We start from the raw sequence: 23,668 nt of genomic DNA, 5'->3' as shown, positions 1-23,668 counted from the left end.
TTTAAAACTACTAGAAAAAAATTAACCTACAGGCAAGGGCATGAAACTACAGGAGCTATCAAGCCATAAATGTCAGTTCCTTCTGCCTTTGAGGTTTCCATTCAAGACTTAAGTTCCCATCTTACCACGATAGCTAGCTATTTCTAAGGGATTCCTTCTTTTCATAGGATCCAGCTTACAAGTCAACAGTGGAATCGAATACTCTGCAAATGTATTCTAGAGTTGAGAAATAGCACCCAAAGGAACAATGCTTTTTCACTCCTGACATTCTGATGGTGTAGACAAAGATCTTCTTATAACCAGAACCCACTACTACCCAAGTGATTGTCACAGGGTCCAGAGAAGGTGACAGACTGGGACTCGGCTGGGCACCTGACACAGTACTCAACCATGAACAATCATTCATTCTTCTGAGCTTCTTCAAACCTTCAAAAGATGGCCAACTGACTATTATTGCTTCCTCCCTATTCTTCCCCACTAGAATAAAGAATAGCTGTGGGGCACCTGGGTGGCTCAGTCGGGTGAACGTCTGACTCTTGATTTTTGGCTCAGGTCATGACCCTGGGGTTATGGGATGGAGCCCCATGTTGGGATCTGAACTGAGCATGGTTCTCCTTAAGGCTCTATTTCTCCTTCTCTCTCTCTCTCTCTCTCTCAATCCCCCTCTGCCCCTCTCCCCTGTTCATGTGCTCTCTTAAAAAAAAGAAAGAAAAGAACATGTATAATAACATTAGTGAATATTTTTAAAATGCCTAATTAAGTAACAAATGTAATGAACTGTGGTTACAAGCTTCACCGCTAGAGATTCTACAGTTTCTGCTCCATTCTCAAAAACTAGATGGAGAAGGAAGAAAACTACAATGTGACATGGCAACTATGGGGATCGGATAGGTAACTTCCAGATCACTTATCAAAAAACTTCACTTACATATTGGTGGACGTACTCAAAACATGCAGTCAAATAGCTTGGGAAGGGAAAATAAGGCCTGGGATAAGTTAAAAATTTTTGAGCAATATTGCTTGCACCAAAGTAAAATTTTATTCTAATAACGTGAACCGGTTACTGGCTAAACAGTTTTTTTGAAAAGAAAATTTAACAAAATTTTGAGATGTCATTATACATCCAAGTTAGATTCACAAGCAATCAGACGTGAAAGGGACTTCAAAAATTTGGTCAATCTTATCATATTTTAAGAACCAGAAAACTTAAGTGACTTGCCCCAGTTAGAGTAAGAGCTGAGACTAAATCTCAGGTCTCCTAACTTCCAGACCAACAGCTTTCTCTCCATTATACCTCCTGCCTTCCAGAAATTGAACAGAACTCAAAAGAATGAACTGGATTAAAAATATGTTGATTCCAAGAAAAGTACTGACGAATCTCATCTTGGACTTGTTAGTACTGGTTTGGGGTGGGGGTGGGGCGAACAAAATACAAGTTCTGTAAAATTTAAAAGTTTTTATTTATTATGGGCCGACATATGAATTGATGCTAATTAAAAAATATAATTGTTCTTATGGATTTTCCTGTTTTAAAATCCAGTTACATGATATTGCCACGCTGTTGCGATACTTACAGTGCTACTTACTTATGGTCCTAAGACAGGAGCAGGAAACAAAGGAAATTTGTCTCCGTGAGTAACCTAAAAGATCCTGCTGTCAATACGTGGTGAAAAAATAAACTTATTTTGGTCTCGAAACAACCTCTGTGGTCAGAGAGATAGGACAGAGGCTGCTGCCCGCCATCCTAACCTTCAATGGCAGACAATATTCTTTTGTGAACCAGGCACTGGCCATCAAAGGAGTCCTTTGTTTCTGTCCTTCGCTTCCACTTCCACCCGAGCCTCACCTGGGGTAGTACGCAGTGTAGTTCATGAAGAGCTGGGTGCCCGCCGGATAGTATGCCGTGGAGGGCTGTAGTGCTCGTGGATTCAAAAGCACAGAGGGCTGATAAATGGCAGCTTCGGTAGGAATAACCGCTGCAGGAGCTGGAAATGTGTAGGAGGGAGGAGACAGGCCTAAATAAGCAAAGAGAGAGACTTTAAGACCTATTTGTCACAACTGACACATGTGCTAACACTAAAGCCATAAGGTCAGCGTTCCACACATCCATACATTTTGAAGAGACTAGCTCTTTGTTATCCCAAGCAGCTTTTTTTTTTTATTATTGCATAGATTTAATATTTTCTGAATTCTTTATAACAACGTGAACTTTCTCAAATGTGTAATCTTCTACAAATCTGTAAAAACATTTTTAAGGTTGGTAATTTTTTGGTGAATCTTCAACTCATCAATCATTGAAACCTGATCCTTCATACAAAATTTGATTAAAATGTCCAAATAACTTCCTTTTGATTACACAGATAACACCTAAAAATAATCTCAAAACCCGAATACCTGGAAATTGGGAGAAACCAATTAGCAAGTGAACTTTTACGTCTTTTCAACGATTTCATGACATGATTTTTTTTAAATGTTTGTCTATTTTTGAAAGAGAGAGAGAGAGAAGAGAGAGAGAGAGAGAAAGAGAGAAAGAAAGAAAGAAAGAAAGCAAGAAAGCAAGCGAGCAGGAGAGGGGCAGATAGAGAGGGAGACACAGAATCCGAAGCAGGCTCCAGGCTCTGAGCTGTCAGCACAGAAGCCGATATGGGGCTTGAACCCACAAACCACGAGATCATGACCTGAGCCCAAGTCAGATGCTTAACCGACTGAGTCACCCAGGCACCCGATTTTTATTTTCTACTCTTGAGTGCCAGTTACTACAAACTAACCCTTTGAGGAAACAAACACAGGACTCACATCTAGCATAACTTCAAATTAAAAGCTGGGTCGTTGTTGCCCTTTTGAGAGCTATGCTGTTCTTTCATCTTATTAACTACTCTGTAGTAAGCATGAGATGCAAATTGTTATGATAAAAACAACTTAACCAGTTCCATGCATTATGCCCAAGCATAGAGGACACCAGAGTGAATGGATCTAAGAATAGATTAACTGCATTATTTCCACCTAAACAAAACCCAGAAGGTGGGATTTGAAGCTATCTAACTTTTTGGACCTGTTTTTAAAAAACAGACAACAGAGGTGCCTGGGTGGCTCAGCTGGTTGAGCATCTGACTCTTGATTTTGGGTCAGGTCATGATCCCAGGGTCCTGGGATGGAGCCCCACATCAGGGTCTGTGCTGAGTAAGGAGTCTACTTAAGATTCTCTCTCTCTCTCTCTCTCTCTCTCTCTCTCACTCACTCACTCTCCCCCTCTGTCCCTCTCCTCTGTTCACGCATGCTCTCTCTAAAATAATAATTAAGTGGGGAGAGGGGAAAGTGGGTGACGGGCATTGAGGAGGACACCTGTTGGGATGAGCACTGGGTGTTGTATGGAAACCAATTTGACAATAAATCATATTTAATATAAAAAAATAATAATTAAAAAAAAGAACAAAAGACCACATGTAACCTGAAAAATAACTCTCAAGAAATATATGTTCAAGGCTTCCAAGCATCAGCTGATAAAAAGCTCAGTTTAAACAGAAAATAGAAAAGGATGAAATTCTATTAACTTCCAGTTATTCAACATCTTCCAGGCCCCATAACCCTTTTAAATCAGACTCATTACTAGACAGTGGCTTTATCAAGCGGGATGAATATAACTATCCAGGCCATCTGCACCCGACAGAAGAGATAACTGAGGGGTGGCCTGAATTTGGAATTCCTGACTTTAATTTCTACACCAGGAACTATCTAATATAGTTTGTAAATAACAGAGGCCCAAGGGATACCTTTTCACAGGAAAATCTCTATTGTCTTATGCTTTTCTTAAAAGTTTCTACACGTGTATGGTGATGAGTAAGAGTCTGAGTGGGGGTACATAAACCAAAGACCAACATATCGATCTCCTATTCAACTTTGAGGTATCTCCTTCATAATTCAACAAAAACCGTGATGCATGTTTGGTCCTTAATGTACATAAATTTTAAAATTATGATTCCTGGCCTTCAAGACTCCACAAAAGGGCAAACAGAACAAATTGAGGCACTAAGTCATACAGAAAATTATAAAGCTTATGCCTATATCTTGCTTTTGAACTATCAAGTAATTCATTATGTGACAATATAAAGAAAGGTAGAAATTTTTGATAACAAAACAGATTAGGCTGCCCGGATTTGGATTTTCCTCAATTGAAAAGAGCTATTCTTATACCCCTAAGAGAAAATCAGATGTATACATTCATAGATTAGAAAAGTGGAATTCACCTTCCAATGTTCAACTTTTTGCAAAAGTTAAAATTTCAATGAACAAATTAATGTTTTAAACTTTAAACCACTGAGACTGTAGCAGCATTTCTTTCCACATTGAACAAGAAACTCCTCAGTGGGGAATTTCCAATCACTATTTTAACTTCTTTAGTCATTGAGAGTAGATAAAAAATATATGCAATTTCCCTAAGTTTTTTGGTTGCTGTAAAAATAGGAAATCACCTAGAGTTGGCAGGGAAAAAAAACTCCAGTAGAACAGGCATAATATTACAATGTATTGATTAGAATTCTTTTATTTTTTATTTTTATTTTTTAAATGAGTATGTCTTCCACTTGTAAGTAGTTAATTTGGGTTAAAATTTTTGAAGAATATTAAAATACATGGAAATCCATTTTTACAAAAAAAATTTAAATTTTTTTCTATTATTTTAGGACTTGTAGGAGGAAAGGGGGAAAAATGAAGTCTTAAGAAGAAAGTCTGTATTGACCAGTTTTCCACTAGGAAGAGAGAAGTAAAAGCAGAATAACCACAGCAGAATAACTTGGGTTATACACCACGAAGAAATTCCCTTATCTCACAATGTTTGATAACATTATCACTAAAGGAAATTTAAAGTTACTGATATTATCAGTGGTTTATGGACAGGATACATAGGACTAAGATTACTTTAAGATACTGCTTAAACCCAATCATAAGTTTTCAAAACTTGATAGCCATTAGTCATCAACTCCTATTCACCAACAGCAAGCAGCAGGTAAATGGAATATTATTAGCATTTAGGAAGTCCAAGGGGGAAAAAAAGGATTAAGCCCCACCAAATCTTCTATGAAAAATACTTTATCAAATAGTTTCATTGGTAAAGATACTCTTTATTAGAAAGCGATGTCCTAACACTCCTCATTTTATTGGGATCAAGCACGTAATCCAGTTTGCTTTCTCAGTCATCTTTGAACTACATTCCAAGTGCTACATTCTTTGAACATACCCAGTATGACTCCTAACAAGGTATGTCTTATTCAAAAGTGAAAACTGTGTCAAAAAGATTCAAGTTTTAACATAAGATCCCCAAATGTCCCTCACTATCCAGAACATGGTTTCCAGACTAAAGGGCTTATTCCTCTCAAACAGGATTCCAGATGGCTTGCACCCAGGTGCCAATGAGCAAGAGCATGGCTTGAAATTAAGCACTGATCCTGCGATCCAATGGAAACTTTGGCTAATTTATTTACGCATTTATGTGTATATATATATATGTGTGTGTGTGTATATATACATATATATATATATGTTTTTTGTTTTTGTTTTTGTTTTTGTTTTTACTAACTTAGTCATTACAGATATCCTGGAAAGCAAGAGAAATGCTCCCCAGGTTGTCCTTTCCAAAGACATACTTAATGCTCAAAAAATTAAAAATGCAAAATGGGCATCAATCACCCTTCTAAAAAAAAAAAAAAAAAAAAAAAGCAGAAGGAAAAGAAAAAGGATCCAGCCATATTTATTTTACCTTTAAATGCGTATTAAAATATCTACATAGCCAGGTTGCCTCTCAGAGTCAGTGCTTATCTTGAGCACACTAAGCTTCAGAAATCAAGTGCTTATCACTGGAAAAGCAAGAATATAATTTGAAAGGAGGTATTCGTAGCATCTCTAATTATGGGTGTCCACAACCAAGGTCTTAAATGATTACCAGATACTACCGATTTCAGATGGGAAAGCCTTATGTAACCATCTCACCTGCCTTAGAAAGAACCAGGGGCACAGAAAGTTATGAAAGCAGCTTAAGCACCTACCAGCATATAGCGTAGAATAGCGCCAAGACCCAAGAAAAACTTACATGGTAACTTACATGGCGGTGGGGATAAGCCATTTCGATTTAAAGTGCCCCCCATTAACACAAAGTTCATCTCCTCAGCTGAACACTGAAAGACTTCAACATATCTGTCCTTCATGGTTTTTTTATGACACTTCTGTGCAGCCATAAATGCTCTGTCCGCAGACTTCATCTGGATAAAGGCATCTCCTGATGGGCGGCCCTGAGCGTGTGGGGGAAGAATAAAAACAAAAGGAGACTGTCTCCTTCAACAAGGAAATGGTTGCTTACAAAACATGCAAAGTGACAATCACCCATAGTACAGACGTTTTAGCCACAAAATCTGGGTGACAAGTGTTGTCTACTGAAATCTGATTCGCATTTCATCACCTAATCACCAGAATGGCCCATAAAACCTTGGAAACAGTTTTGAGGGCTTGTAGCTAAAAGTGATCCTTTCTCATTCCTATTAGTATCAGATTTACAGGGTTTTGAAAGGGTCTCCTTGTAACTGTGGTTTCAAAGTATAGGATCGTATATTGGGTTTTGCATTTCTGAAAAACCTCATTAAATCTTATTTGATTGAGAAAAGCTAGGAATAGAACCAGTTTAAGAGCTTTATGTATCCTCCTACAAGAAGCTGACTAAACCAGTGTTCTCTTTTGGCTCTCAGTTGTCTATCATTGACCTGCAACATCCCTTTCCCTTCTCCCTGAAGCCTAGGTTGTGATGTGGGCTTAGGAATAGAGAAGGGGGATAAGGAAACGGGAGATGCAAAGCACCGTGGGGGTTGGTGAAAGCTGTACTAAAAGTCTTGCGTGGGAGCCCTTCTTTCATCTCTTCCCTGGCACCTCCATCTTAAACCTTGGTCAGACAGGTGTTTATAGATACTTCCTCTATTACTAATAGCTTGCTAAAAATCCTGTTTAAAACCACACTAGATTTCTGTTTCACAGAACCAGAACACCTTGGCTTTATTTAATGTGGACATTTTGTGGGGGAGAAAGAGACACAATCAGTTTTTAAGATTCCTTTTTTATGGATTTCTTTAAAAATCTCTAAGGGACTATGTGGTGCAAATTATAACCATGCAAGTTACCATAAGAGTTACCATACCAGGGAAATTAGGGATACCATGGAAACCCAGTCCAAGATGGAAACCTAACATCTTTGAGGCAGCTAAAAGCTTGTCCATCATTAAAGAAGCATTTCTCCCAAGTGCAATCATAATAGGTCATGTGGGTCAATAAGAGACAAATAGGTCTACTGTGGTTAATCAAAGAATTATAATAGCCCCTAGGTTATTAGAAATGGTGCTCAAAGAGAAACAAAATAATCCCCTGGTGATGCTGAATTGTGGGGAGGTTTTATTTAAAACGACTCCCCCCAGTGAAGCATGCTGAGGGTGTGTAAGATAAAAAGTTGCGTAGCTTAATATTGACATACGAGTAAGAATGAGCATGTGCTGGTGTGGAAACCCAAGCCAGAGGCTCAGGATGTTTTCTGATTCCTCATCCCCAGAGGGATGTACTTTCCAGTGGGACAGGATTATGGTTATGAATATGACCAAATCTCCACATGAGAAGAGAAAGCCAGAGACTAGCAATTTAGAAAAATGTTGGAACTTCCAATACAAATCTAGATTTAAACCATAATACTAAGAAAACATTTTCAAAAATTCAACTTTGCTTTTAATAGAGAGTTCCAAAATTTTAATTAGAATTACTTGGCTTAGGGGTTTTTAGAAATTTTGTCCTGCTTATAATAGCACACAATGCTGGTAAATTATTCAGCAACAAATAGGACTAATTTTATTTAACCAAAAATCAAAGGACACCAAGCCAGGAACTACTGCTAATATACTCATAAGTATACTTGTATACAGTTAGAATTTGGTTCCACTTTGATGGAGACTTCTCCACAATTCATTAATACATTTGAGCACCTGTTATGATCATATACTGTTCCAGGTGGTACATATACAAATCCTTACTAACTTCGCATTTTACTAAATGTCATTTGAGGTCATACATATAAAATAAGCCATTTCTAAACAGTCTATAAATATAAAATACTCTGATGCACAGACATGCTCATTGGTTTATATACAGTCTATAATCGCTTTCACACTACAACAGCAGAGCTCAGAAAAATGTTGTATTAGACTAATAATGTATTTGTCTCCTTCCTGAGGCAAATAATTTGACCGATATAAATAATGATGGAATCAGAGCTGAATTTAAATTACCAGGCTAATGATAGCATTCTTTCTGGAGTCCATTTTAAAGACCTCCTCCATTTACAGTTAAATCTTTCCTTAAAGACTTACTACACAGCTGATGAACATTTGTACATTTTTTCTTTTTTTTTTTTTTTTTTTTACTGGAAGAGAGCCTTTGATCATAAAAATAAGCAAGTCAGCGTTCGATAAGTAACTTTCTTACCTGGTGATTCAATACCATGTGAACCCCATGAGTTCGAATATCTGTGGAAAACTCCCCCAGAAAGTCCAGGATGTCCTCAATTGTAGCCGCATAGGGAAGACCTCGAAGGCGTATACAGTCTCTAACATTTGTAGGGGGCACAAATTGCTGAGGTAGTACTGGAATAATGGGAGGGGTTGGAAGTGGAATAAGAGGGGCCGAAGAGAATCGATTCAGCACCTATACTCAAAGCAAAAGAGAAGTGATTTAGAGCCTTACTCTTCCAACATGGTCTGCAAACCAGCACCAGCAGCGCTGTGGAGTCTGTTAGAAATGTGTCTCCTCAGCTCCAACCCAGACCTCATAAATATGAACCTGCATTTTAACAAGATCCCCAGGTAATTCATAAGCATATTAAAGCTTGAGAAGCACTTATGGAGAAAGGGATCCATGCTTTTCAGCTGGGAAAGCATGATCCCTACTTTTGTCAGATGTCTGCTGAGGCATGTGCCACACACAACACGCTTAGATTAAGGACTTGTCTACTGGACAAGTACATCACTGTCTCAGGACACATATCCTGAGAGTATGCTGCTTTTATAAAAACCAGACATATTGCTAAATGTGGACATTTGTAGCAATCTATTAGATTTCATTTCACCAGGCACAGTGTTTCCCTTAATATTGTTACCACATTCTACCTCCAAACTCAAGCAAGAGAATGACATAATAAAGGAACCACAGGTCAAACAATGACTCTGGATTATATAACGCCACATTTATAATAATGTATAAAGCCCAAAACAGAATAACTGGTAATGTAAAAATGAAAGAAAAAAAATCATTTGGTGACCATCAAAATAATCAGTTGTCATGTGAATTTGTGATAGTAGCAAGACAGAACATCTTGACTATCTTTTTTTTTTTTTTTTGATGTTTATTTTTGAGAGAGAGTGCATGCGAGTGAGAGCAAGCGGGGGTGGGGAAGGAGAGAGGTGGACAGAGGATCTGAAGCAGGCTCTGCATGGACAGCAGTGAGCCCGATGCAGGACTTGAACTCATGAACTGCGAGATCATGACCTGAGCCAAAGTCAGATGCTCAACTGACTGAGCCACTCAGGTGCCCCTTGACTATCTTTTAAAGTCATGGAATTCAGCTATCTTGACAATGAATGAGAGGTCAGGTATATTTAGGAGAAAGGATTACTGCCAGGCAAAACCTTATTGTAAGGTTCTGGTCTACTTTTGTTTTAGTTTAGAACATGCCTACTTGTTTATAATACTAGAAGGTCCTTGTGCAACAATGTGTGACATCCCTAGGTTTTCTGAACTTACTACGGTAGCCTTCATCATCCTATAAACTGGAAATATAGAATCAAAACCCTCCCCAAAAAATTGTTCTGATTTTCTCACTCACACCCTGTCTGGTTGCTATCTAAGTAAGAGGTGACATAAATACAAACACAGCCAAATAAACTTTAAAGAGACAGCAAGATTTAAAAAGAAAAAAAAATAAAAAGAAATTATACAAATAATGTAACAAACATTACAGGATGAACATGAAAATAAATATAGTTGTAGACAAACTCAGGACAGGACATGGTCAGGCACCTTCCAATAACTGCCAAATAGGAGGTGAGCAAATAGTTATTGAATGAAATGATTACTTGTATGAGTAATGAGAAGATGACAGTGCAGAGCATATGATTACCTCAGCATTTCTTAAATAAGTCAGTAGGATGGGGTTAGAGAGGAAGCTCATCTATAACCAAAACCACATTAAAGTCATACAGAGGCAGCATACTCTATACCCAAACCAATCAACATACAGTAGCCAAGGCCCTGGAGTAGTCTGTTCTAGGCCAAGATTTCCATGAAACTTTTCTTCCAATTAAAGATCTAAAGTCTCATTTTCACCTCCTCTGGTTTGGCACTGATGGATGTAATATGTGAAGCCTCAAGCACATTTAGTATATTTTAGAAATTCAGAGTTTATGATACTAATTTTCAACAAGGTACAGAATTACTTAAAGTAGAAGTATGTTCATAGATTAGGGTTCAAGAACAGGAGGACATCAGGATGCAGAACTAGCTCGGAATGTCACCTCTGTTCACTGTAGGTATAAAAACATGTTGGTATTCTACCAGGTGAAATGTTCTTTTCAACTTTGGGCAATGATGTCAAACCACAATACACAATGGGCTTTGCAGAAAAAAGCTAGACAAAATCATTTTATGAACTCATAGAAATAATAGTGGAGTCAGTGTCCTAATTGCTTGTGAAGAGGACAAAAATGAATCATTAAAGTGACTCTGTTCTACTATGGGACCCAAGTAAAAGAAATTGGAAGAGCCACATGTGAGGCAGTCCACATGATCTCAGATACAAGGAAAAATGAACAGACCCTTGAAGACCATTCAGCTGGTAAGTCAAGAATAGTCAAAACGCTTGAAACCCTGCAGATGGCTTCATGCCTGGACCATGTGGGGCAAACGATTGTCCCATCTGTGCCTCAAAAACAACTCTGAATTCTGGAAGGCAATAACAGGACAAAAGGGCACTTCATGCTGTCACCAGCAGTATGGAACTGAGTAAGCCTTTTGGGAAATAAATTTGGTAAGTTATTAAAAACATTAAAAGCTCACACCATCCAGTTCTAAAGAAATCAACCAGAAGTTGAGTTTTATAAGCATGTTTATCTAGAAATTTCTTATAGGAGAAAAAAACCCCAACCTAAATGTACAGTGGGTTCTCTAAATAAATCATGTACCTTTGAGACATATTAAAAATGGAACTTTTTAGACATGGGTAAACTTCCAAGATATGGAAGTGTTTTTTTTTTCTTTTTTTTATTGGTAAGAGACTTTTCGTTTTTTTTTTAAGCTTATTTATTTTGAGACAGAGAGGGAGAGCACACGTGTGAGAGGGGGAAGGGCAGAGAGAGAGGGAGAGAGAATCCCAAGCAGGCTCTGACTTGTCAGCACAGAGCCTGACTTGGGGGGCTAAATTCCATGGACCGGAAGATCATGACCCGAGCCAAAATTCAGAGTTGGACACTTAACCAACTGAGCCACTCAGACTCCTCAAGATACGTAGGTTTTAAACAGAATATAAAGTTTATCTATAGCAGTATTCTAATTATATAAAAACATAGTATTTTTCCTATGCATATAGAAAATAACAGTGGTTATCTTTTAATTATGGAATGAAAAATTTTAAAAATGCACTTACACTTTCTGTATTTCTCAGGTTTTATTTTAGCACAATAAATAATGTAGTCTTGTTCTTGGAAATAAATAATAAATCACACTAAGCACCAAAATGTTCTTAAAAAACCAACCTGCTGGACTTCAGCTGCTGTGCTTCTGAAGAGTTCAATGTATCTTTTACCCAACAAGTCCTTATGCTTCCTCAATGCATTCTGTGCATATTCCTCACAGGCAAAGAGGACAAAAGCATCCCCTGTTGGCCTACCATCTGGGTAGGTAACGAAAAGGATGCCTTCCTTCCCCCCAGTGATGGGGCAATGCTGTCCAAAGAAGGCCACCACTTCATCAGCTGTGGCCGTGAAAGGGAGCCCCCGCATGCGGACAATGACTTGATTTTCCTTGGAGAGAAATTGAGCTACCTCATTGGACGTACCTAGGGAACACAAATACCAGGAAACATGGGGAGAAATGGTTAAGACATCAACTTTACCAAATTTAAAATGGCAAAATTCTTGGCAATGTCTTGAGTTTTTAATTAAAATTCACACTCCCACTGAATTCATGACAACATCCCAGGAATCAGAATTCTCTTCCCACAAGTTTGAAACTTTTCCCCTACCGTTTTCATAAAACACCTGTTAACTTAGGAAGGTGGCCAGACAGTTAAATCATGCACCAACCACTGTATTCTTCTCACAGAGAGGCAGTAAGTCATTATGATAGGTAAGGGCATTGGTCAGGGAGCTAGAATGTCTGGGCCCAATCTTGACTTTGCCATTTACTAGGTTATGACTTTAGTCAAGTTTAACCCCTATCTTTTAGTATCCTCATCTAAAAGTGGAGGTAAAATTACCTACTTCATAAATTATGATAATTAAATAAGTTACTATACATGAAGCACTTTGGTGACTTTTGTTATTATTTTCCTGACTATGTTTTATTAAGAAAGTTTCAAAAATAATCAAGTTAAGGGAAGTATAATGAACATACATGGCAGCTAATTTCAAGATTTATCAACATTCTGCCTGACATAAAGCATTTTGTACAATATTGCCACATAGCAAATATTCAAATGCACATCTACCACCAACATGGAGCTTTAATTCACAAGCCCTAGAACAAGAGTCACATGCTTTACTGGCTGAGCCAGCCAGGCACCCCAGGAACATTTTCCTTTAAGAGCAAACTATCATACTACCTACAAGCCATGAAATCCCAGGCATGAACGTATTAGTTAACTTTGCTTCTTCAATTTACAATATTAGCTATCATGGAACCTCAGAGCCATAGCAACTCCAAATGTATTTTATCACCAACCAATATCAAACATCACTTTGGGATTCTGGAAGCACTATTAAATTTGAAGCTCTGAATTTGGAAGCCTTCGTTTATCTAAAGGAATAAGTGCCAGAATAGAAATATACTAGCAAATTGAAAACAGGATGTTTTTACTACAAGTTCAACAGTTGCAAGGATTTTAACCAGGGCTATATAATGCAGAGATACAAAAGTTCTCTATATTTAAGTAAAAGTCATCCTAGTATATATTTGGCAATAGAAGATTTTCAAAAGCCTCTTAAAAGGTCTACCTACATTCTTTGATTCAACTATCCTAATTTTAGAGAGGTATCCTAATGAGTGGTATATTCAGAGACAAAAATATTCACTGCAACATACTTAGCATGAAAAATTGGAAATAAGCTTTTAATGCCCAACAGGGGTGTTTTTAAAATAATGTATGGTACTTAATACTGTATAGTAATTTTTTTTTTTTTTTTTATTGTTTCTATTTACTTTTGAGACAGAGAGAGACAGATCATGAGCAGGGGAGGGGCAGAGAGAGAGGGAGACACAGAATCCGAAGCAGGCTCCAGGCTCTGAGCTGTCAGCACAGAGCCCGACGCGGGGCTTGAACCCACGGACTGTGAGATCATGACCTGAGCCGAAGTCGGACGCCCAACCGACTGAGCCACCCAGGCGCCCCAATACTGTATAGTAATTAACATATAATAGTTACATGGGAAAATATTTATAATATACTAAAAGGAGAAAGTTATAAAGCTGTATGAACAGAGCAATAAAAACTTACAAAGTAGTTTTATGTATAGAAAAAATCTGTCAGACAAACCATAGTTAACATTTTTTATCCATTACTTACAGCTTTTAAAGTAACAAATTACTCAATAATTAGATAAATATCTGTTCCCATTTCTTTTTGACCATAGTACTGCAAACAAAACACTACATATTCAAACATATTAGAGCAAGAAAAGTACTATGTTTTTGGTCATTGATGAGTTAAGGAAGCTTGAGAGAAAAACTATAAGCAGATATACAACAATTCCAGGTATTCTGGTGTGGTATTCTGTGATTGTTTCAAAGTAGTTTTCAGACTATTTAATTTCTTTCAAGAACTACTCTCTTCCTTTGTACAAGACTTTACAATGACCCTTTCACCTTTTTATGATACTATTTTGTTTTTAAAGGTTTTATTTTTAAATGATCTCTACACCCAAGATGGGGCTTGAACTCACAGCCCCAAGATCAAGAGTCACATGGTCGGGGCGCCTGGGTGGCGCAGTAGGTTAAGCGTCCGACTTCAGCCAGGTCACGATCTCGCGGTCCGTGAGTTCGAGCCCCGCGTCGGGCTCTGGGCTGATGGCTCGGAGCCTGGAGCCTGTTTCCGATTCTGTGTCTCCCTCTCTCTCTCTGCCCCTCCCCCGTTCATGCTCTGTCTCTCTCTGTCCCAAAAATAAATAGAAAACGTTGAAAAAAAAATTAAAAAAAAAAAAAAGAGTCACATGGTCTACTGAGTCAGCCAGACTCTCCCATATGTTACTATTGTTAATGGCTGTTTAACTACAGTTGGTTGACTCAAGCCTTAGGGTGAGTGTATACATTTAGTCACTGATACCATATGGGTCTTGTTTCCAACTTATAAAAAAAAAAAAAAAAAAAAAAAGGTCAATTCCTTTGTTTCTTTAAGCAATAAATTCATGACCCTACTTATTTATTCTAGTATATAAATAAATTTTAGATTCTTCTTATAGCCACATTATATAAAAAGCACTCACCACCAGCAATTTTAAGAAAATCTTCACCTGTTGCTTTGTAAACCTAAGAAAAGAAAAGGGAATTAAATACAGTTTCTGAGCCTTCCAACATTAATATTCATTCAAGATGCCAAGGATCTCAGATTGTGAGGACGTACCTCAATGTACCGGGTCCCCATGTGATGTTTGTGCCTCTGTAATGCTAGGTCTCTGTGTTCCTCACTTACAAACCTAACCAGAGCTTCTCCATTCCTTCGACCCTGGGCATTCAGACAAAGTGCTGCACCTCCCCTTTGAAAAGGACAGACAGCAGTGGGGGAAAAACACAGTGAGGAAAAATGGTAGGACACCCATTATCCCTTTGGGATTACTAAACAAAATAGAGATTAAAGAAAACCAACTTGGCAATATTGAGTCCTTTGAAGAATCTTGCAATGTCTTGATCTGAAGACTGCCATGGTAAACCTCTCGCCCGGACTATGGTGTTGTCATCAATAAGTTCCATCTTGCTGCTGTGGGTCAAGCAAAACTTCAGTTTGCATAATTAGCACTAGGGAGTCCAAACTATTCCCTCCTACCATTTTCCTAGTTACACATAAGGTATTGTTTGGTGTTCAGACAGACTTGTAATACTGCCTCATTTATTTCAGAACCTCAAAAATTATCTGGGCACTCAGGGCGCCTGGGTGGCTCAGTCGGTTAAGCATCCAACTTCAGCTCAGGTCATGATCGAGCCCCGCGTCAGGCTCTGTGCTGACAGCTCAGAGCCTGGAGCCTGCTTCAGATTCTGTGTCCCCCTCTCTTTGTGCCCCTCCCCTGCTCATGCTCTTTTTGTCTCAAAAATAAAGATATTAAAAACAAATTATCTGGGCACAAAGTATTCTTTAGGTGGTTCACTATAGAAAGGAAAGTGCCAAAGCAGGTCCCACACGGGTAGCTCACTCAACAAACCATCTATCAGTGGAGTTGCTTGCCTGCTTGCCATAAACTCAAAAGGACCTAGGATCAAGTCACAGAAAGCAAAGTTCTCCCGATACCCTGATAGCCAGTAAGTTCCTAGAACCAAGAAGAATACGTTTAAATTTATTATGAGATCTGGCCAGTATACCAGTGGAGTTTAAATCCAGTTTGACAGCAAAAGTTAAGATCTGCATAAAGCTGACAATTAACCCACATCAGGAATGTGTGCATGCAGTCAGAACACTGCCATTAAAACATCTCCCCTATCAAACAGGGGAGCCATCAGAGTGTTTATGGAAATGCATGGGAGTTCCCACACCTTAATGAGTCATTTGCAAATCACCTATTATATATTTTAACACCTTTTGATGTGCTATTCCTCCCATATTCATATTTCTAATAGTCCTAGGACACTTTCAGAATGAGTCACTTTCTCCCCAACTAAATAGGCCTCAAAGTCTCTCGCTGGGCAAAGATGTCCAAAGTTTTTGCTCACTTCAGGCAGCAGGCAATCTCAGGGATTCGCTGCTGTGATTTACAAACCGTTCTGTCATCAGAATGAGATACCACCATTTCATACTTCTTGCCAGTTATTTCCTTTGCTTTAAAGTAGAAGTTGATAGAACATACTTAAAATTATCTCCGTAAGGGCCCTGTGAACTCTTTTAAAGCCTATGATTTTTCCTTTGGAAGTTCTCTGGTGAGAGGATGAATAGTTCTGAGAGGCTAAAGCAAGAGTCACAGATACAACACCTATGGGTCATAGTGACTAGAGATACAAATATTCCACTTAAGTTTAATGCCAACATCCAAGCTCACTTTAAGATACAACTTTCTTTTATAAATAACGTAATATTTTTAACAATGGATAGCCAAAAGGTTTAGTGAAGTTACAAGAAGAGTTAAATATCACAATATGAATAAAACAAATTAAAAGGCTCAAACCGAATACCACTCTAGTACTTACCAAGTGCCACTTTCAAATTTGTAATTTACTCTCTCTGGATCTGAAAACCTATGATCTAAAAATGAGAAAACAGAAGTCATCATTTTACCTATTAGGAAGACAAAGATATGGCAGGAGATTTAAAAGTATACATGAGGGAAAAATGGCAGGATCAAACTCTACGTCTGCAACTGTTAAAACAGCAATACTTACTATAAGGCTCTGAAATCATTGCTAAAATTATATTCCCCATATCTTCAACTTGAGAGGCTCCATACCGGGAGACTGAACTATTCTTCTCAAGGTTTAAACCTGGGATATTAAGTTAAGGAAACATTTTGAGGAAGTAACGTGAGGTTGCTTCTAACCCCAAATTAAACTTACACAGAGCCAAGAAGCCAAGTAAAATACATCTGAGATCAAGAATTATTTGAAATGACAGAATAGATGCTTCCTATCAGTCTGGACTTCACCCACACTTTTTGGAGTCTCCAATTTCCCTCTTGGGCAAATATATAAAAAAATGGCCTGGGGCGCCTGGGTGGCGCAGTCGGTTGGGCGTCCGACTTCAGCCAGATCACGATCTCGCGGTCCGTGAGTTCGAGCCCCGCGTCAGGCTCTGGGCTGATGGCTCAGAGCCTGGAGCCTGTTTCCAATTCTGTGTCTCCCTCTCTCTCTGCCCCTCCCCCGTTCATGCTCTGTCTCTCTCTGTCCCAAAAATAAATAAATGTTGAAAAAAAAAATTAAAAAAAAATAAATAAATAAATAAATAAATGGCCTAATCAATCCTATCCTGAGGCACGACTAGTAATAAAATTTCTATTTATCGAGTAGTAGCAAAGGCATGAATACTAAGCACTTTCGTTTAGTTTCAAACTACCTAGTATACACCAAAGTTAGTAAACCTCTTCATCCTATTATCTTTATAGCACATCCAAGGCAGTGATCATACTGACTTAAAGATATGGTTACATCTAGAGATGCCTGGGTGGCTCAGTTGGTTAAGCATCTAGCTTCGGCTCAGGTCATGATCTCATGGTTCGTGAGTTCGAGCCCTGTGTCCAGCTCTGTGCTGACAGCTCAAAGGTTGGAGCTTGCTTTGGATTCTGTGTCTCCCTCTCTCTTTGCCCCTCCCCCACCTGAGCTCTGTTTTTCTCTCAAATAAACATTAAAAAAAATTTAAAGATATGGTTACATCTCTCTCTCAATAAATAAATATCCCCCACTCTCTCTCAAATGAATGGATGGATGGGTAGGTAGGCAGGTAGGTAGGTAGATAGATAGGCAGGTGCCTGGGTGGCTCAGTCAGTTAAGTGTCTGACTCAATTTCAGCTCAGGTCATGATCTCATGGTTGTGAGATCAAGCTCCACATCAGGCTCTGCACGGGGCATGGAGCCTGCTAGATTCTTTCTCCCTCTCAAAGGAAAAAAAAAAAAAAGATAGTTACATCAGTCAAGATCATGAGGCATCAAAAGGCTTTTTAAGGCTGTTTGAAAAAAAAAAAAACAACTTCAGATTAGTGATGACACTATTTCTATGCCACCTTTACTCAGAACTTCCCTACCAGATTTATAGAGCCATATAGTATAGCCTTCTTAGATGGCAGCAAATGCTTGTCCTTTGAGAGTAAATTTGTAGAAAGAATTCAAATACTCAGAGCTAACAACAATGGCTAATATGCCTCTCAATCAAGTGAATACATGCTTTGAGCAAGCCAGGATACATGGATTTTGAGAAATGCATGGCTTAAGTTGGGTTGGAGAGTGGGACCAGAAGAGATTTACATCAAGTTTTACAAATTTATAATCTCTCTAAAAGAAGCATGTATCTTTGACAAAATGGTTGCTTAAGAAGTCATTAAAATGTTTAATTTTGTTATTTCTAAGTTTCAATACTACAGTCATACTTTGTATTATGTATAAATTTGCATAAATTTCATAATATAGTATACAACGTATACAACAGATAACACTGTGGGACCTATCTTTCCTCCAATTTGAAACGAAAACAGCAATCTGGGTGGTTGTTTGCCTTTATTTTAGTTTTCTAACTGGTATTTTATAATAAGGGTAAAAAACGAAGACAGACATTAAGAAAAACTTCAAAGCACTACTTCACAGCAATCAAAGAGGATACAAGATTCAAACAGTTCAGAGAGCCTAACTTCCACCAAGCATTATAACCAATCTTCTGAGGAGTTAATTCAATGAGCAATAAGTATTCTTTTCCATTCAGTTAAAAATCCCTTTCCATTTCATCCTTCCACAAGCTCCACCCCCCCTTCCTCCTTTCTTTCTCCACTAAAGAGACGTTGTTTTCCCACGGTGCTGTGCAAATTCACTTTGTGTTGCCCCTCATCCGGCTACATTTCTCTGCAGTTAAATATACTACATGTAGAAATGCAGGCATATGTTCCTTGGCAAATTACTTAACCCTACTAAACTTCAGCTTATCTGAAAAGCCAAAGCTGTGATAATCTTTACCTCCCTGGGCATTTTTGTGAAGATTAAATGAGATAAAACAAGTCCAAGGCACAAAGCAGGCATTATAAAAAGCGATGTCCTCCCCCTCATCCTAGAACCCTTGGGTAACCAACTTTCATAACCCATAATAATCACACTTTGAGAGTCACATTTATGACCAAAATTCTGAACTCACCAGATGCCTATTTGTATACTCACAGGATAATCATCAAGCTGAAATGGTAATTTCTATACTCCCCACCCCCTAATCCCACCATTTACATCATCTAGTGATGAAATAAATGTGCTGACCCCTCAGGAATTAGAAAATCAATCCCAGGAGATGGATGCTTCCACCTGAGCAATGACCATGGAACGGGTCATTAAAATGATTATCAGGGCATCTGCTTGGCTCAGTAGAGCATGTGACACTTGATCGTGGGGCTGTAAGTTGGAGCCCCATGTTGGGTGTAGAGATTACTTAAAAATAAAATCTTAAAAATAAAATGAAATGATTATCCATGGAAGGTATACAGTAAGTATTAATCCAGTGTTGTTTTCAAAAAGTACGACAGGACAGAAACAGTAGAAACAAATGATGAAGATACTCTGGGGAGACAACTGCCCTAAATTTTCTGGGAAGGCAAGGGAGGGGGTGAGGAGGGGTACTTTAAGAATCCTTACAGAGCTAAGAAGGACTAGCTGTGACTAGCCATAGTTTACCACGCAAACCCTGCCACTGAGCAGTCCCTTGAAACCTTGCAATTCTTTTTTAATATTTAAGTTTATTTATTCATTTCAAGAGAGACAGAGAGAATGAGAGGGGGAGGGGCAGAGAGAAAGGGAGAGAGATGATCTCAAGCAGGCTCTGCACTGAGTGCATGGAGCCCAGATCCCAGATGCGGGGCTTGAACTCATGAAATGCGAGACCACGACCTGAGCCAAAACCAAGAGTTGGATGTTTAACCGACTGAGCCACCCAGGCACCCCTACAATTTCTTTTTTTTTTTTTTTAAACGTTTATTTATTTTGAGAGAGAGCACACATGTGCGAACGGGGGCAGGGAAGATGAAGAGGAGAGAGAGAATCCCAACTCAGGGCTTGATCCCATGAACTGTGAGATCATGGACCTGAGCCAAACTCAAGAATTAGACACTTAACCAACTGAGCCACCCAGGCACCCCTGGAACCCTGCAATTCGAATAATTGCTTTTGGCCTTGTCAGGGGCTACGATGGAATCAAGAGAAAAGTATCCAAGAAATGGAGACCAATCCCACTGTATAAATCACTTTTATTTCAACCTTGGCACTATTGGCCAAGACAATTCTTTGTTTGGGGTGGGTGGGTGGTGGTGCATAGGGTGGGGATCCTGTGTACTATAGGATTTTTACTAGCATGCTGGCCTCTACCCACCTGAGTTCTGGCTAAAGATATCTCCAGGCATTGCCAAATGTCCCCAAGTGGGCAAAAATCACTCCAGGTTGGGAACCACTCGTATAGGCTAATGGTTCCCAATTGTTCCAACTTCACCCCTCACCATCCACTGAATGATCAGAGAAAGTTGTTTTTTTTTAATTTTTTTAAACATTTATTTTTAAGAAAGAGACAGAACGTGACCAGAGGAGGGGCAGGGAGGGAGACACAGAATCTAAAGCCAGTTCCAGGCTCCGAGCTGTCAGCACAGAGCCTGATGTTGGGCTTGAACCCAAAAACTCTGAGATTATAACCTGAGCCAAAGTTGGACACTTAACCGACTGAGCCACACAGGCACCCCTAGAAAATTTTTATAATATAGGAGACCATTACTGAACAGAGTTTCAAGAAAATTGGCTAAAAAAACCCCATGTAAGGACCTGTACAGTGCTGTATCAAAACCCCTATCAGTAAATACACACACACACACACACACACACACACACACACACACACACCCTATCTTAGGAAATGAAAGAAAAACATTGCAAGAGTCAACCCTTGATGGTCAGCCTGTTTTTGGACGATCAAAAACAGAAAAATGGATTTTACATTTTTAGGATTATAAAAAGAAAAATATGAGCAGAGACCATATGTGGCCTACAAAAAGTATAAACTATTGACTATCTGGACCTTTACTGGAAAAGTTTGCTGACCTCTGGCCTAAACGAAGAGCGATTGCTTGAAGATGGCCAAAAAGCAGAACAGCACAGGAACGTTTACCACATCACAACATTCTATCCCCAAACAGAATATTGGTTGAAATCAAGCTTTGAAGGAATAGGAATGGGGAGAGTATATTCCATTCAAACCACTGTTTTCTCTCTCCTATAAAGAGGTTTCTAGCCTTCTCACCTTTCCTCAGTTAACTAGTCTATGAAGCTCTCTTATCTTTCTAATCCCCTAACCAAATTAGACCATAGGTAACTCCTACCCAGCAACAATACCCTCCCTAACTGCTCTAGGCTGCAACCGTCAATTTAAGAGTTGATTAGATATTACCATTCTCATAAAATATTTCTGTCCTCAACTGTACTGTATATTTCCTAAGCACAGGCCCCTACCTCCTTCTGTTCTCTATCCATCTATCACAGCACCTATCATTTCCCAGAATCTAGTGACATAAATGATGACATTTATTAAACATTTCACGCCCTACACACACTGACTGTTTCCTCCAGTTTTTGCAATAGCCCTACCAGATAGATAAGAGTAAAACCAAACAGATGAAGAAACTAGGATTTAGAGAAGTTCCATAACTTACCCAGTCCACTAGCTCGTCTGTAAGAGAGCTGGGATTACAATACAGCTCTGATCTATGTGTGCATAATTCCCTGAACCAAGAGAAGCAGCTTTGCTTAATTCATTTTAAGCAATACTTTATGAGAGATTTTCTAAATGTATATATCAAAGTCAAGTGAAAAATGATCAAAAGTAAAAATGTAAAGTATCCTGTCTGTGTAGACAAAGATTGGTGGATGAAGGATTATTTACTGAATTCTACATTTAAAGTAGGAATATGTTCTAGACATTTGGCTAACTTGGTTCTACATAACACGTCCCAACATGTTTCCCTTCAAGACATCACACACCAAGGATCAGCAGCTCTAAGCTCCTGACAACTTTTAAAAGTCACCCAACCTCCTGCATGCCCAAACCTAAACCAAAACTCACACACTTACACACACAGACACCCTCTCTTCAAAAGGCTTGCTCAATCCATAATCCTTACCAGAATTTAACATGAATAACAAATAAAGAATAGCAAAAAAAAAAAAAAAAAAAAAAAAAAAAAAAAAAGTTTTAGTACCAATTCTTTCCTCTATCAATTCATAATTATATATTGAATTACTTGCTGCACGTCTGATCTTGAGGAAAGGAAAGATGAGTCTATGCCCCTTGATTTATGGCTCATCATGCAACTTACTCACTCTGCCCTCGAGGCAACCACAACAGCACGAACAGGCTCAGCCAGCTTTACAAATGAGAAATGCCATGAGGAAATGAGGAAGGGTAAAGCCAGACATGGTGGGAACAAAACTAACATTTCAGGCTACAACTGAGCAAAGTGCTGCATTTACACTGAGCTTACAGAAGTCCAGCTGTTGCCTTCATCTGAGTAGGGGGAACATTTTCCTTAGCACTCTTTTCAGTGAAACAGATTTCAGGATTTGACCCAAACTTATACCATAGCTGAAGGTGGAATTCAGAGTGTGAGATTTTAGAGTTCATCAATATTAGCTAACTCTCTCGGGGTGGGGTGAATCACCAAAAACTCGCCACTATTAGCTTATCCAGCCAAAAAGTTACCTTTTCTGACTGCTTAAAAATACACATTTGGTTATTAATTTTCACTTTTAAGTAACCTCTTTTTTAAGCTAAAGCTACATTATAATCGCATCCCAATTAGAAATTCCAACCCCATGCCATTTTTTCCTGTCATAGGCCCTTCAGAAGACAAGTTTGTTTCCTCCCATTCTATTCTTACTCTTTGATTTAAAACACCAATTGCCTAATTGCCAGACATGTTACAATAAAATACCTATGCTAATGAACAAAAATAATAACAAACAATATGGCAAGAGAAAAGTTGGATTAGTATTCCAACAAAGAACTGAATTTCCTACAATTATGTGAAGGAAAGAAGGGAAAAAGCAAGTGATAAATTACCCTTGAGTTCCATAATTAAAAAAAAAATAGGTTCTGTAAGTAACCTTTCATACTAAAGTAGGCTTTGAAAAAAGCAAATCAATGGGGCGCCTGGGTGGCTCAGTCGACTTCGGCTCAGGTCATGATTTTGTGGTCCGTGAGTTCGAGCCCCGCGTCGGGCTCTGTGCTGACAGCTCAGAGCCTGGAGCCTGTTTCAGATTCTTTGTCTCCCTCTCTCTGACCCTCCCCCATTCATGCTCTGTCTCAAAAATAAATAAACGTAAAAAAAAAAAAAAATTGAAAAAAGCAAATCAAGAATGCCACTGTCAAACAGAACTAACAGCCAAGGCAACAAAAACTTTTTCATACCAGTAATAAAATGCTGGAAAAAGAATCTAAAAACCCATAGTTTTCTAACTGTATTTCCCAGAA

At 38.6% G+C, this 23,668-nt stretch overlaps 1 protein-coding gene across 6 annotated transcripts in view; it reads right to left on the bottom strand.

The window, feature by feature from the left end:
• ESRP1 (epithelial splicing regulatory protein 1) overlaps positions 1-23,668 on the bottom strand; it is a 65,115-nt gene that overhangs the window by 29,367 nt on the left and 12,080 nt on the right. For 4 of the 6 annotated variants that reach the window (XM_078441942.1, XM_078441943.1, XM_078441944.1 and 1 more), the window contains exons 5-13: positions 16,864-16,962; positions 16,672-16,726; positions 15,146-15,256; positions 14,903-15,035; positions 14,766-14,808; positions 11,823-12,124; positions 8,503-8,721; positions 6,083-6,281; positions 1,847-2,015 (exon numbers count right to left, since the gene is read on the bottom strand). In XM_078441942.1, the coding sequence (XP_078298068.1) occupies positions 1,847-2,015; positions 6,083-6,281; positions 8,503-8,721; positions 11,823-12,124; positions 14,766-14,808; positions 14,903-15,035; positions 15,146-15,256; positions 16,672-16,726; positions 16,864-16,962 (1,330 nt within the window). The remainder of the gene's footprint in view (positions 1-1,846; positions 2,016-6,082; positions 6,282-8,502; positions 8,722-11,822; positions 12,125-14,765; positions 14,809-14,902; positions 15,036-15,145; positions 15,257-16,671; positions 16,727-16,863; positions 16,963-23,668) is intronic. The other 2 variants (XM_078441941.1, XM_078441940.1) reach the window with 2 other exon arrangements.

The sequence above is a fragment of the Panthera onca genome, chromosome F2 (assembly GCF_046562875.1).
Source record: "Panthera onca isolate mPanOnc1 chromosome F2, mPanOnc1 haplotype 2, whole genome shotgun sequence".
In the NCBI taxonomy this organism is placed as follows: domain Eukaryota; kingdom Metazoa; phylum Chordata; class Mammalia; order Carnivora; family Felidae; genus Panthera; species Panthera onca.
Note: the sequence above shows the minus strand (reverse complement) of the source record. Positions and strands in the feature narration are given on the sequence as shown.